This window comes from Eublepharis macularius, chromosome 8 (genome assembly GCF_028583425.1).
Source record: "Eublepharis macularius isolate TG4126 chromosome 8, MPM_Emac_v1.0, whole genome shotgun sequence".
NCBI lineage: Eukaryota > Metazoa > Chordata > Lepidosauria > Squamata > Eublepharidae > Eublepharis > Eublepharis macularius.
Genome location: NC_072797.1, coordinates 42700891 through 42715870, shown reverse-complemented (window position 1 = coordinate 42715870; position 14980 = coordinate 42700891). Strand labels below are relative to the sequence as shown.

The 14980-nt window shown below is 41.0% G+C and overlaps 1 protein-coding gene across 1 annotated transcript in view; it reads left to right on the top strand.

Moving 5' to 3' along the window:
- The window catches only part of FCHO2 (FCH and mu domain containing endocytic adaptor 2), a 150449-nt gene extending 136053 nt beyond the window's left edge, over nucleotides 1-14396 (top strand). The window contains exons 23-26 of the mRNA XM_054987402.1: nucleotides 1765-1964; nucleotides 3490-3554; nucleotides 10634-10798; nucleotides 12137-14396. Of these exons, the coding sequence (XP_054843377.1) occupies nucleotides 1765-1964; nucleotides 3490-3554; nucleotides 10634-10798; nucleotides 12137-12159 (453 nt within the window). The 3' untranslated portion in view covers nucleotides 12160-14396. The remainder of the gene's footprint in view (nucleotides 1-1764; nucleotides 1965-3489; nucleotides 3555-10633; nucleotides 10799-12136) is intronic.
- The last annotated feature ends 584 nt before the right edge of the window (nucleotides 14397-14980 follow it).

Sequence of the window (14980 nt, the reverse complement as noted above, 5' to 3'; positions counted from 1 at the left end):
TCCAACAGCAACTGCAGACTGTTTAGAATGTGGGGGGTGAGGACCAATCAGGCCACATACGCAAATGGCCTCTGTGTTCCAACTGTCTCTAGGGGGAGGATGAGGTGTGGAATGTTGGGAGCTCCAATCAGCCCACATATGCAAATGTCCTTGAAAGACTGGCCCAATCAGGGAAGAGTAGCCAAGCTGGCAGTGGGTGGGGATACCAGCAGGCAGCAGCCTGCCAGCCACACAGGGAAGCTGTATCCCTTTGGGAAAACACATTTTACCCCCTTTAGGGGGCGAATTTCTTAAAATCCCTTCTTAGTGGGTGTTTGCATCATATTCTCACCAAATTTCATGTTTCTAGCTCTAGGGGTTTGGGCTGGGCATTGATGAGTCAGTCAGGACACTTGTTTTTATATATATATAGATTAAGTTTTGAATTTGGAGGGGAAACAGTTTCTAGGAATGATTCCTGTTGCATGGTGTCCATACTAATTTGAATCTGTTTTCCTTCAGGTCCACTGTGAGCACTCCTAGAGAAAGCTGTGCTGGAATTTTTAGAAATAGTGGAGATTTAATAGCCGTGTACATTTCCTTACCAAAAGTTGTGTGAAACCGAGCAACCTTGCTCAAATTATGAAAGCTACTCATTCTCCAAGGGAGGGACGTGGGTGAATGGCCTGGCTAGCTGCTGCTCCGCATCCCTCCTCAGCCCTTAACCAATGCTGCCCAGCATAAATCAGTAGGATTGCAGACACCACTAGCTAGGGCATTGGAACATGTCCTTATGAAAAGAAATTGATTGGTTTATTTATTTATTTATCTCACACTTTTATTCTGCCCTCCCTGCAAAAGTCCCCGAGGGCAAAGTTAACACTCCTAAATAGGGATGTGCACTTCAGGTTTGGGATCTGGGTTTTTAACCTGGATCTGGCCCAATTTGTGATGTTTTGGCATTTCCAAATCAGCCTCAGCATTGCTGAAGCAATTCAGGAACGCCGAAGCAAAACTTACCAAAGCACTTCAGAATGTTTCGGAACCCTCCCCTGCCTGGCAGCAGCCTGATGCTGGCCTATTTCAGGCCCAATCCTGGCCATTTTGGTCCCGATTTGAGACCAAAATGGCTGAAACAGGCCTTTTTAAAAATACCCCTTAAAAATACCCACTAGTCGTGTCGGTATTTTTAAGAGCTGCCAGAACCCCATCCTGGGGCGTTCTGGCTCAAAAAAAGTCCTGGTAATAGCATCAGTTCTACAAAAAGAGAAGCAAAAGGAAGTCAATGTGGTATAAGAGCTACAGCATCAGACTAGGACCTGAAAGATTCTGGTTCAAATCTTTGTTTTAACATGAAGCATACTGGGTGATAATACAATTACTAAATTATTCTTGTTGAGGACTGTAATGAAAAAGATGCGGAATTGTTTTTATTTTGCAAATTTTACTCAAGTACAGATGAGCTTTTCAGAGATAAAATAATGTTTCTGGGGAAGCATTCTGGAGGGGTATGCACATTAGATAGATCATTTTTCACATTTAAAAACAGCTGCAGGGCTTGAGATATTTAGTTCACAGCTACAGTGTGGGGGAAACTGTATTCCTGTCACTTTTCCTTAAAAAGATCTGGCGGTGGGTGCATGATTTGATCCCCACCCCATGTTCCCACTTTTGATATTAAAGGAAATTTTAGGAGAACCATTCATGGAAGTTTGGCCCTGACCTGCAGAAGTCCCACAGTGTTTCCAGAGTAGCTCTTAAGTCACTATTTGATTATTTTTAAAGGTATCTTCAAATGGCATCCAATCTACACCTCTAAATCTTGCCACATATTGGAAGTGCAATGCCAGCACTACTGATGTCAGAGTTGATTACAAATACAACCCAGCATCTATGGCAGTGCCAAGTCTTCTGTCTAATATACAGGTTATGGTACCAGTTGATGGAGGTGTAACAAACATGCAGTCGCTTCCACCAGCAAAATGGTAAGTTATTATATATTTACTTTTATTGCCTGAAATTCATCCTAGTGTGCTAGCATATCGTTTAACAATGTTTACAAAAAGCAGTAGTCTTTAGCAATACTCTTTTAAAAACATAAAATGTTTTAGTTCTGATACTTTGTTAGTCTTGGTATTTCTTCTGTGTTATCTAGGGTCACATGCAAATTTATATGAGCCCTTGGGGACAGGTTGTCTATGGATCCTTTCCCCCCACCACCTCCCCAATCTTGGCTACAGTGAAGAGAGCAGAGTGCAACTCTTCTACACTACTTTTAGCTATAGTGATGCTAGTAGATCTTTTAAAAATGTGAAAGAACTTGGGAGTCTTTTCCTATAATGCTGCATCTTTGATGAAGCGGAAGATTGCTCAAGAAGCCCCTGTCAGGCTACAGAGTGGCACTCCCATTTTCTGACAGGTAGGGTATCTAGAGAAGTCAGCACAGCATGCAGTTCCATTGTGCTACACTTCCTCTACTGCTGTCAGGCACTAGATTAGCCCAGCATCTTCAGCTGACTCAGCTGCTGCCAAGCCATGCCAGTTCCTGATGCAAGCCCTGTCAATACATTTTTGAAGATGTAAATAAGCTTTAAACCAATTGATTTTTCAAGACATTGAGACTGCAAAGTTTCTGGTAAGGGAATGTATCATTTCCTTATTCTTCAAGCATCTCTTGCATCTTTTGAGAGTCAATTTTTAAAAAAGATATAGTGTGCAGTCAGTATTAAAATACACAAAGAATCAATCAAAGTTCTATATCCCTGGTCTGATGGGCCAGCAGTATATTTGGCCATTGATACAGTATCAAGCTAAAGGTAGCAGTCCATGTTTAAACACAAAATTACTTCAATCACATAAGAAGGGATGGAAACCTAGGGTTGGGAACTCTGCATAGGGACTGCAGTATTAGTTGCATATCCCTATGAACAAAAAGATATGAGGAAAGGAAGAAGTCTCACAGATCCTCTGTTCATAATGATGGCCAAATGGTTAGACTCCTTTTGTAGGTGTCTCACTTCGTGTGGAAGAAAGCTGCTGAGGTGCACAATAATTGAAGTAGTTCTTGGGATTGGAAGGCCATGCTAGAGGCAAGTTAGGAAGCCGTGGGAACCAGAATGCATCCCAAAGTCTCCAGTTGCCTATCTAAAATATGGATGGATTGGTGGTCTGACAGCTTCTTGAGCTTTAAAAATTCCTGTGGAGATTTTCTGTCTTAATAGTAGTGTTTGATTGTTGTATGTTCTGTATTAGATTTTGGCCTGTGTCTTTACACATTTGTGAATTTATAATGAACAGCCAAATTCACCTCCTTGTCTATTCTGTTTTTAACATCCTTAACAGCTTCTTTTCTATTGAAAACCAATTTGTCCCCCCAAGTATCTTTTATTCAGCTTTCTAGTAACTGTAGAATCTTTCTACTTGAAGAACCTCAGGAGATTTACCATAGCACTGTTTCTTTTGATCTGCAGTTAACACAAGGAAATTTAGTAACCAAGCTTTTTCTTGCAGGAATGCAGAACAGATGAAAGCTTTTTGGAAATTGTCTGGTATTTCAGAAAAATCAGAAAATGGAGGTAAGAGTCACATAGTTTTCATGTTAAAGAAAAATCTGTTAATTTCTGGTCTTAATTTCAATCTCTGCCTTAATCTCTGCCTTCTTGCTCTCTCCTGATGAGGTAGAACAGACTCCTGCAACTGTTGGTCATATCCAGTTGAGCAGGCTTAGCAGAAAAAAGATGGGCACTTCACCCATCCTTCCCCTGTAGAGCCTGCTGGGCACTTAGCTGGTCATTAGCAGAATGGAGCATACCACTGTTGAATGGTAATCCACTGAACACGGTGGAGAGGCGGTATATAAGTTAAATAAATAAAAACCCCTAAAACAAAACTCCTTGCAAGTATAAAACTCAATAGAGAAAGAAATTCTAACAACAACATCTCCTTCAACTCTAGACTTCAACTTGAAAGGAATTTTTAACACAAGGAAACATTTTTTTTCAACATTCAACCTAATAAAGAGTTCTGGATATCTTGAAAACTTGCATGCTGGATACCTTGAAAACTTGCGCAAACAGAGAAACTAAATTAATTCTTTGCATCTGTTTTTACTGTGGAAAAAGTGGGGCATGCACCCACACTGAAATACTGTTTTGAGACAGCTGCCTGAAGAACTAAGACAAATTGAGGTTACAAGAGATGAAGTTCTAGAACTGCTAGTCAAATTGAAAAGGAGCACGTCTCCAGGTCCAGACAGCATATGCATATGAAATTGTTGAGCTACTAACCAGTATATGTAACTTGCCTTTAAAATCAGCCTCCATACCAGAGGACTGGACAATAGCATATATTACTCAGTTTTTAAAACTGAGTCCTGGGTTGATCCAGGAAATCTGTCTCAGGTGAATCAATAGAAACTGTTATTGAAGAACTCTAAAAAGTGGATGAGGCAAAATTTCCCTTCACAGAACTCATACTGATTTTTCCTCAGAAGGTTAATACTTCTGTCTTGAATAGGGAAAATCAGTATGGCTTCTGTGAAGGGAAATCCACTCTAAAAGGTGGATGAGGCAAAATTTCCCTTCACAGAACTCATACTGATTTTTCCTCAGAAGGTTAATACTTCTGTCTTGAATAGGGAAAATCAGTATGGCTTCTGTGAAGGGAAATTTTGCCTCATCCACCTTTTAGAGTTCTTTGAGAAGGTCAACAAGTATGTGGATAAAGGCGATCCAGTAGATACTGTATCCTTGGACTTCTAAAAGGCTTTTGACAAGGTACCTCACTAAAGACTCAGATTAAAAATTAAGTGACAGGAAGCAGAGTTCTCACAGTGGACCGTTTACAGAACTAAAGAAGGCTTTAGGTTTTTTAATCTTTTATTCTGTAATCAAATAGCAATTATTTTGTAAACAACTAGCCTTAAGAATATAGGGAATAATGGAGATTGGAGATGGATAGAGGCACCTTCTTTGGGGGGCTGTAACATGGCCCCCCCAAAGTCCAGTCTCCTTGAAACTTGGGGAGTTTTGAGAGGACAGGTAGGAGTAGGTTCTCTGCAAATTTGGTGTGTTTTGCTTGCAAAGTGCTACCCCCAGCCACCTAGAAAGCCCACCTAGTTTCCCCTTGCAGCATTAAAAAAAAAACACTCCTCCCAGAGAATCCCCGGGGAAGAAGAGCTGTTGCTGCAGGAATTGGCGACTCTCTCACAGCCCCCTTCACTTACCTGATCCCCTCCCTCCTGTCTCTCATTTGGACCACCTCATCTCCCCTCCCATCGGCCAAAAAAAGGCGCAAACTCCAGCAGCACTTTTTTCTCTTGCCGTTCCTTAAAGAGTGGCAAGGGGGGAAAGTGCTGCCATGCTACCCAAAGCTTATCAAAGTGTTCTGAAGTGCTTTCATAAGCTTTGCTTCAGCATTCCCAAATCACTTCGGCAATGCTGAGGATGATTTGGAAATGCCGAAACATCCCAAATCAGGCCCGATCCGGGTTAAAAACCCAGATCCCAAACTGAAGCGCACATCCCTATTTAGGAGTGTTAAACTTTGCCCTTGGGGACTTTTGTGGGGAGGCGCCGCCCCCCCCCCCCAAATCGGAAATGGTTCATAGTTATGCTTTGGCTGGTTTGTTGCCACGAATTGGTTTGTTACTTCTGTTTGAGAATTGTGTGTTGAAGTGATTCTATGGAGGTGTTAAGGGATTTTTAGGAGCCCTCTGTGTGAGCACATTTGAACAAAAGACACACACACAAGAGGCAAATTTGCCTCGGTGGGCAGATTCTTTCTCCTTAACTGTAGAGATGGAAGTACAGGTCAGCTTACCTGAATGTCTTGTTGATCAGGTGAAGCTCAAGACCAAAACGCAACAAGATACAGTAACAACCGTCTGTTGCCTACAGGCCTATGGTTTCCTAATCAATTTTCAGAAAAGCTCATTACATCCCAGTCAAAACTGGAACATCTGGGAGTCTCGGTAGACTCAACGTGCAGTTCCATCTTCCTAATGGAAACAAGAACAAAGAGAATAAAGGAGATGCCGCAAACAGTCATCAAAGCCAGGTTCTTTTCCTTGATGACCCTTGCAAAACAGATGGGACTACTAATCGACACTATCCAGCAAGGTCTACTACACACAGGATCACTCCAACAAATATAAAATCTAGCCTTGTATGGTACTGCAGCCTGACACTGAAGCAGATCTTCATGGACGCTAGCCTGTCTGATGGGGAACAATATTGGAAAGTTCACCAGTACAGGGTTGATGGTTCAACAGAGAGACAAACCTCCCCATCAACCTTCTGGAATTATGGGCAATCCTTCTGGCCCTACTACACTTCAGCCCACAAATAACACGTCACATCCTGATCAGAACAGACATGTCAGCCAAAACATACTTCAACAAGCAAGGGGGATCTAGATCTACAGCCCTACTCAAGAAGGCATCCAGGATCCTAGCATGGGCAGAGAAGAACCTAGCATGTATCAATGCAGAATACATCAAGGGATCAATGAATACTCAGGCAGATTGGTTCAGCAGACAGACCATCCAGGAAGGGGAATGTCTCTGAAGAAAGATCTGTTCCAAATCATTATGTCTCACCTCAGTCTTCCCCAGGCTGATCTGTTTGCGTCATCAGCCAACCACCAAGTAGACAGGTACTTCACCAGATACTACCATCCCAAGGCCAAAGCAACTGATGAGTTGATGTCCCGATAGCCAAACAATCTCCTGTTCACCTATCCTCCTATACCAGTTTTTCCAAAATTAATCAGGAAAGTCAAAGAACAAAAAACAAAAATCATAATGGTTGCACCCTATTGGCCTCAACTGTGGTTCTCTGCTCTGCAGCAACTGGCAGCACGCCCACCACTAGCCCTTTCAATATCTCTGGAAATGCTCCATTAAGGCCCATTTTGGCATCAACATCGGAGTGGCTACATTTAACCACTTGGTGATTGAGTGGAACTACTTCCTAAGACTAGACTGCTCTGAAGAAGTGACAGATACATAACTAGCCTCCAGGAGACAGTCCACCAACAGAATATACAATACATCATGCAAGGCCTTCACCAGGTGGTGAGGAAGAAAAGACATCAATATCTTGAAACCCAAGATCAGATCCATTCCTTTCCACAGGACGAACATGCAAACGGACTCAAATCCTCGATTCTAAGATGACAAGTTGCAGTTCTGGCAGTGGTGCTGCCACATTTTCAGGGACTAAACTTATCCAGCCACCCCAACATACATCACTTCCTCAAGGGCGCAGCTCTAAAGGATTCACCACGCAGATTTCCAACTTTGAAATTGCACACCGTACTGTCCGCCCTAACCAGCCCTCCTTCAAACTAATCGAGGAAATTTCCCTTAAGTGGCTGAGGATGAAAAACCTATTTCTTAGTGCAGTCACATCTGCACTATAAGTCCTGAGTTATGTGTGTTCCATAAGGACAAAGTGGTTTTGAGGGCAGATCCTACTTTCAAGCCAAAAGTGAACTCACTCTTCCACAGATCTCAGGAAACCTACCGTCTTTCTGTCCGAATCCCTCTCATCCTAAGGAAAGGATGTAATGATTTAGATGTGAGGTGAGCACTAAACACATTCATATGCAGAACAGAGCATATCAGAAAAACTTCCTTATTTATATCCATCTCCACACCAAATAAAGGAATGAGGATGTCTAAATCAGCCATCAGAAGTATCCTCAAAGCTTGCATTATAGAGGCGTACAAAGCCCAGAAATTAAACATACCAACTGGGATGACAGCCCATTCAATTTGAAGCGCTGCAACTAATGCAGCATTCACAAGACACTCCACAGCTGAAAAGGTCTGCAAGACGGCCACCTGGTCTTCCATATCCACATTTGTAAGACACTACAAGCTGAAGGCTTACAACTCAGCTGATGCACCATTAGGCAGAAAAGTACTGCAACATATTCTACAAACAGAAGGTGATGACCCACCCAGAAATTAAAAGACACTACTTTGGGAGGGACAAGATGTCCTCCGCCTCAGAGGGAGAAAAGACCATTGGATACTCACTGTGAAGGGACCTTCTCCTGTAAGAAAAGGAGGACATCTTGCCCTGCCGACATCATCACTATTCTTTGCCCTTCTGTTCAACAGAATCACTTCCTGTCCTATTGTTTTTTATTGACTTGCTATTTCTTATCTTTTTCTTATTACTACTAAAGTGTTGTGTTTCATAGTTCATGAAGTTGTAACTGCTTGGGGAGTCGCCAGAACTTAGAAGGGTGACTCCCACCAGGAAGACAGGAAGTAGAAAGATTTATTCCTGCCTCCTTGCATAGAGAGTGGGAATCACCCTTCAAAATGTCCTCCTTTACTCAGAGGAGAAGGACCCTTCACGATGAGTATCCAGTGGTCCATTCTCTGGGCGAAAAGTTGTCATCTTGTCACCTGTTGGTGTGTGGTGTCCCACAGGGGGCGATACTCTCCCTGATGTGATTTAACATTTACATGCACCCCCTTGCCCAGTTGGTGCAGAGTTTTGGACTGGGATGTTACCAGTACGCTGATGACACCAGGGCCGGCGTCACCATTGAGGTAGTGAGGCGAGTGCCATGGCGCCAGAGGGAGTGCCAGGGCAGAGGTGCGCACCACGGAGCTGTCATACCTAGCCTGCGCCAGTGGCGGCGGCCATCCACACGCCACCGCCACACACCCCTGGCCGGGCGCAGCAGCCACAGGCCAGGCACAGCAGGCGGCCAGGGTGGAGCGTGGGCAGCCTCCTCATGCCGCCCCAGCCACCCGCCAGCCAATGCCCTGGCTTTGCTGCGTGATGATGCCATCACGTGATGACATCATCACACAGTCCGGGGGCGCACGCAGGAGGGTGGCCGTGGGCGCCAGAAACCCTGGCGCCGGCGGCGGATGACACCGTTGTATCTGCTGATGGATGGCCGACCCAACTCTGTCCCAGATGCCTTGGCTGGAGCTCTGGAAGCCATGACTGAATGGTTGAAACAGAGTCAACTAAAACTTAATCCCAGGAAGACAGAAGTCCTGCACTTGGGTCATGGGCTGTTGGGCTTGGGGATCAGGCTCCCAACTGTCGATGGGGCGTCACTTGTTCCTGTTTCAACAGTTAGGAGTCGGGGTGATTCTGGTTGCCTTCTTATCTATGGAGGCCCAGGTCACAGCAGTTGCCAAGTCTGTTTTTTCCCACCTGCAGCAGGTTAGGCAGCTTGCCCCCTACCTCTCGACCCACTACCTAACGACAGTGATCCAAGCAACAGTCATCTCCAGATTGGACTACTGTAATTCGCTCTATGTTGGGCTACTCTTGGGTCTGGTCCGGAAATTACAGCAGGTCCAGAATGCAGTTTCGTGTGGTCTCACGGATATTCTGTACAGGGCACATACAACACCTGTTCTGCGTCAGCTGCACTTGGCTCCCTGTGGAGTTCCAGATCAGATTTAAGGTTCTGGTCTTAACCTATAAAGCCCTTAGTGGACTGGGACCAATATATCTGCAGGACCGCCTCTCACCATATGTGCCCTGGAGAGTACTCCGATCTGCCAATAAACAGCTTCCGCTGGTCCCTGGGCCCAGAGAGGCTTGCCTAGCCTCAACTGGAACCAGGGCCTTTTTGATCCTGCCCCCAGGCGGCAGCCAGCCACACGCTGGCTGGTGAAACTTTCTGTCTGCTGAGACTCTGGCCCAGACATATTTCTCATCTTTTCATCAGACCTGTAAGACAGAGATGTTTCACCAGGCATATGGTTGAGGTTGGGGCTTGAACAAGTTCTTCCTGCCAGTCTCCTGTTGTTGGGGGCGGGGGGCACTGTGCCCTTCCGCCCAGTCTTTGTCATCAGTTGATTATCCTCCTCCTTCCCCATGGGATGGCTGGTTAGGGCTGGGTAATGTGGGTCTGCTATCAAGAGATGTTCATCAATATGTATGTTTTTATTTATGGTTTTAAATGTGATTTTATCCATGGTTGTTACATATTCAACTCTGGCATCCCCTGGAATTGCAATGTCTATTATCCAAACTTTTTGATTTTCCACAACTGTTATGTCTGGTGTATTGTGTTCAAGGTGTCGATATTGTGTTCAAGGATTGACACCTTGAACACAATACACCAGACATAATAGCTGTGGAAAATTGAAAAGTGTGGATAATAAGACATAGCAATTCTGGGGGATGCTGAAGTTGAAGAAAAAGAACAAGAAAAAATGATTAAATATAGAGATCTGGAAATAGAAACCACCCAACTATGGAAGAAGAGTGGAACAGTAATCCCCATTGTTATCGGAGCACTGGGAACTATTTCAAAAAAATTTGCAACTTAAATGGGAAAACTGCAGCTTTCTGACATAACACCTACAGAATTGCAAAGGCCAGCATTACTTGGAACAGCACACATATTGCACCGATAACTGGCTGATACTTAGGTCTCTGGCAGAAACTTGTATCAGCTCAGCAAGGCCAATCAATGATAACATGATCTTTATTTATTATTGATTGTGTTGTGTGTAATTTTAATAATAATAATAATATTATGTAGACCCTTGTATTTCTCTATATGCTTCTTTAGTCCATATTGCCAGATGATCAGTTTCTCCAAATTGTTTCCAATTAAATTAGTTACTGTGTTATATGCTTCTTTTTCTTATCCTGGATAGGCTCTGGCTCCCTCAGAGCCAAATTTGACCTTTCAGATGGACCCAGTAAGCCCACAACACTTGCAGTGCAATTTATCAGTGAAGGAAGCACTCTTTCAGGAGTAGACGTTGAACTAGTAGGCACTGGCTATCGACTTTCCTTAATAAAGAAGAGATTTGCCACTGGTAAGAAACACAAAGTTAAGTTACAATGGTGGATTATATGTATTAGTTTTTGAAGTGTCTGAAGACTCTTTGTATAATGATTGATTATACTAATCTCTGAGATGCAATCATTGCGGGGCCAGTGGTAGACATGCATATTATGTGTCTTACCAAGTGTTTGCCTCAGTCAGCACACTCAAGATGCTAGTCTGTTACATAAATGCCAAAATCTGTATTGAGTCACCCACAGTCAGTAAAAGGGGAGACAAAAGCTTTATTTAACTGCCATAAACTTTTTGTGTTCCTTAAAGCGTTCTTATTTGTGACCTTAATCGAATAATTTTGGAACTTGTGAGGCAACTTTTTCATTCAGCTATATTGATTTGACAGACAAGACTCAGATGGAACTGAACACCAAACATTTATTTACAGAAAATAAGATGTAATACAGTAAAGGTTTAGTGTAGAATAATCAGTATGGAATGTATAACTGGCTCTCAACTGCACTCCTTGGAAGTTATACGTTTTCCCCGCTATGAGTTAAGATGTTGAACTGAGCTTTCATTAACCAAACAAAAACACTGAGGGGAGATTTGATTCCTTTTTCTCCAGCATTTAAAGTTTGATTCCTTTTTCTCCAGCATTTAAAGTTCAACTTTTATCTTTTTAGCACAGCTGACAGGCTTACACTCAGGCTTCCAGGTCCTTCCTTTACCTCACTGAGATACTGGTTATATAACCAGTACACAGAAAGTTAGATTTGATGGGAACTTCACAGGATGCTTGTTTACTTCCTCAAAACAAGTCTCCATCCCTAACCTGACCTCAGATCCTAATTAATTAAACTCCAAAATAAAAAGCTTAACTAAACTGATGTCCTTATCCATGGTGGCAATTTCTCTGAGGGCAAAAGCCGAGGCTGGCTCACCCTCTCCCATCCAGTGGAATTCCAAGGGCCCTGATTGGCTGGCAATCGCTTGGATTTGCGTAAGGCTTAAAATCCAAGCATTGGTTCAGAGTGCTAGAGGACAGGTGGGACTTTGGGGATGATTTCAACAGATGACCTTTGAAGAGTTTGGACAAAGCACCCTGATGTATGTCAATCACATGTTTAGATACACATCTTCTCTTAGCAATTTACTGTGTTCATCATAGCATGCATTACATATTGTGAATCAACCATTGGAGATGTGCACTGAATTGACATTTTGGGATAAAAGTTTAAAGTGTTTGCACATATTATTAATTATTCTTGTATTTAAGTAGAAAAGAAATATTTATAAGTAGTACTAATTGATTTATGGGTTAGAATGTCACTTTACTGATGACATATTAATGGAAAGCATTTGTGTCTTTCAGGACGATATATGGCAGATTGCTGATGAACCCTGTGAAAAAGCAGTTCTCAATGAATACTTCATTCTTACTTCCTTTCCAACACTATTGTAACACACGTTGATTTTTGGAAAAGTTGACTAGTTTTTGCAGTTTATTACACAACAAAAATGCACTTTTTATAAATAAGTCATTTAAAAAATATTCTTTATTTTATAATAGCACTGAAGCAAACTCCAACACTATAAAAGATCTACTGCAGTACTGAGAAACAAGAACACTCAAAACTTTAGTATCAATGTAGAATAAGAGCCAAAATAGCAATCTTCGTGGTGTTTAGAGTATGTTGCTGTTCTGACACCATAAACTACACATTATTGTAGCTTTCTATAAATATTACTCAACTATATTTTTTCAGTTCTCCTTATTGCCATTCCATAAACATAGTGGCAAAGTCATTTTGTTTCACTCATGTATATTTATGTGCCATGTCTTAGAGAGATGTATACAAAACAATTTGATTTACACATACCATATATTATTAAGTATACATTGTTTTATTAAAGATTGTTTTAAAAATGTAAAGTGCAATGTTTTTAAACACAGACAGCAGATATATTTACTTCTGCCATTAGTTAAATTTATGGAAGTTGTAATTTTTCAATTAATGCTGTAGATTAATTTATTTTTATATGGAATATGTAACATTTGTGCCTTTTTTAAACTGTGCCTGTCAAAATGTTGTTAATGTGCCTCTTACTTCTTTTTTCAGTGTCTAGATCTTCTGTACAGAAAACATGTTTTTTCTGTGTAGCAAATACAACTTTATATAATTCCCTATTCAGGGATATGAAGGGAAATTTACAATAACTATAGAACAGACTTTGATGTTTAAAATATTAGAAGACTTCCTTGTGGCTTAATTACAAACTATGCAGCCACTGTAAAGGGAATGACCTAATTTTGATACATTCACAAAAAACATCTTTCTGATCAAAATTTTAACTTCATTGTCACCAAAGATGTGTAAAATTCTGGAGGTGCATTTAATAATTATTTTAAACTAATAATTTATAACAGAACAGTTGTAGCATTTGACTAGAGTGTTGAAGATTCAAGTGCTTTCCGAAATGTGATGTGAATGTAAATGTTTCTTGTGAGTAGCAGCATTCTTTAAGGATTTAAGCTGGTGAAAATTGCTGTTTGTGTTAATTTCAACAATATTGATTAACTAAACATTTGGACTGATCTCTTGATTGCTTTGCCCCATTTTAAATACAGTAGCAAATAGTGGTTTTAAACAACTGAAATGATCCATTGGGATATTTTTTAAAGTCAATTACTATTTTTAGAGTTTATGTACAATGCTATTAAGACCTTATTCAATGCTGAAAACATGTTGTATATAACCAGCAGCTGAAAATCTTAGATTATACCTCTAGATTCCATTTGTCTATGAAAAGTATATTTTAAAGCAATAATTAAATACTTTATGCAACCACTAATGAATTGGTTGGGCAGCTTGATATATAATGCTGTAGCCACTTAAATTTGGGTGACACACACTACGAAGGCTGCAACCAATAACATACGTTCTGCTGATTCATTAACAATGGAACGTATAATTACAGTCAAATGATTTTATTGGATTCCTTTCCTTTTTAAAATTGTTCTTTTAAATTTTAACTAGATTTCCAGTACATATTGGATCTTTATATTCTAAAATGTTAGTTTCTGCTGAGTGATTATTATTAGAGCTTTTTAATAATTGGCATTGAACTGGTACAATCTCTTACTGGAATCTTAATTGTAATCTGCTTTTGCATTCAAAATTGAGCAGTTTTAACTCTTTCATTATTGAAATTCTATTTTACTCTCCATTTTTTAATCATGTATTTCTACAAAGTTAAAAGTTAGCACTTTTAATCTAGCCTTCTTACCAAATATTGTCAAACATTTATTAGCAATGGGTGCAGGTTACAATTTTGAAGCCATATGAGTTTAAATAAAAATTTTGTAAAAAAAAAAAAAAATCTAAAAACTTTGTAAAAATACAAATACCTGAAAAGAATTGCATGTAGCAAGCTGGATCTTGCTTGTTTATAAAGTGATTGTCTTTATAGCTGTCTCTTGTGAGAGAATTTGTAACCGCAACTCTAAAGGGTCTGCAGTTTCTATGAACTGTAAATTAGATCAATATAAATCTATTTTACAAAAACTGTAAATACATCTGAACCTTCCCAAAATGTAAAAAAGCACCCCATAATAAACATGTAATATATACTTACAAGTTGACTTTTGCTGCTTACATATTCTTGGAGAAATTCTCAAGCATCAGAATATTCCATCCAAGGATGGATTTGTAACATAAAAAGTAGTGTTCTGAATGAGAGAAATGCCTTTGAAATAATCCATCTGAGTTCAGTACAGCATCTAATATATATTTTTAAAGATGAAATACCATAACAGCTATATCAGAGCATACTGTTCTAGCTTTACAGTAAGGCTGATCATGCAGGGAAGCTACACAGTAGCCTCTTACCACTTTCGTTAAAAGAAAAGCTCAGGTACTTGAAGCAGGCCTTATGCCATAAGCACAAGGCTTTTTTTCAGCTGGAATGGAGCAGAACTGTGTTCCAGCACCTCTTAAAAATACCCACGTGACTGTTGGGTATTTGGCCATTTCGGGCCCATCTTGGCCAAAATGGGCCCCAAAAAGGCCAGGATCGGGCTGCTGCCATGCACGGGGGGTTCCCCCGCATAGCAGTGGGCTGTTCCAGGCCGATTTAGGCTCAATCCAGGCCGATTCAGACCTTTTTAGGCCTATTTTGGCCAAATTTAGGCCCAAAACAGCCAGGATTGGGCCGC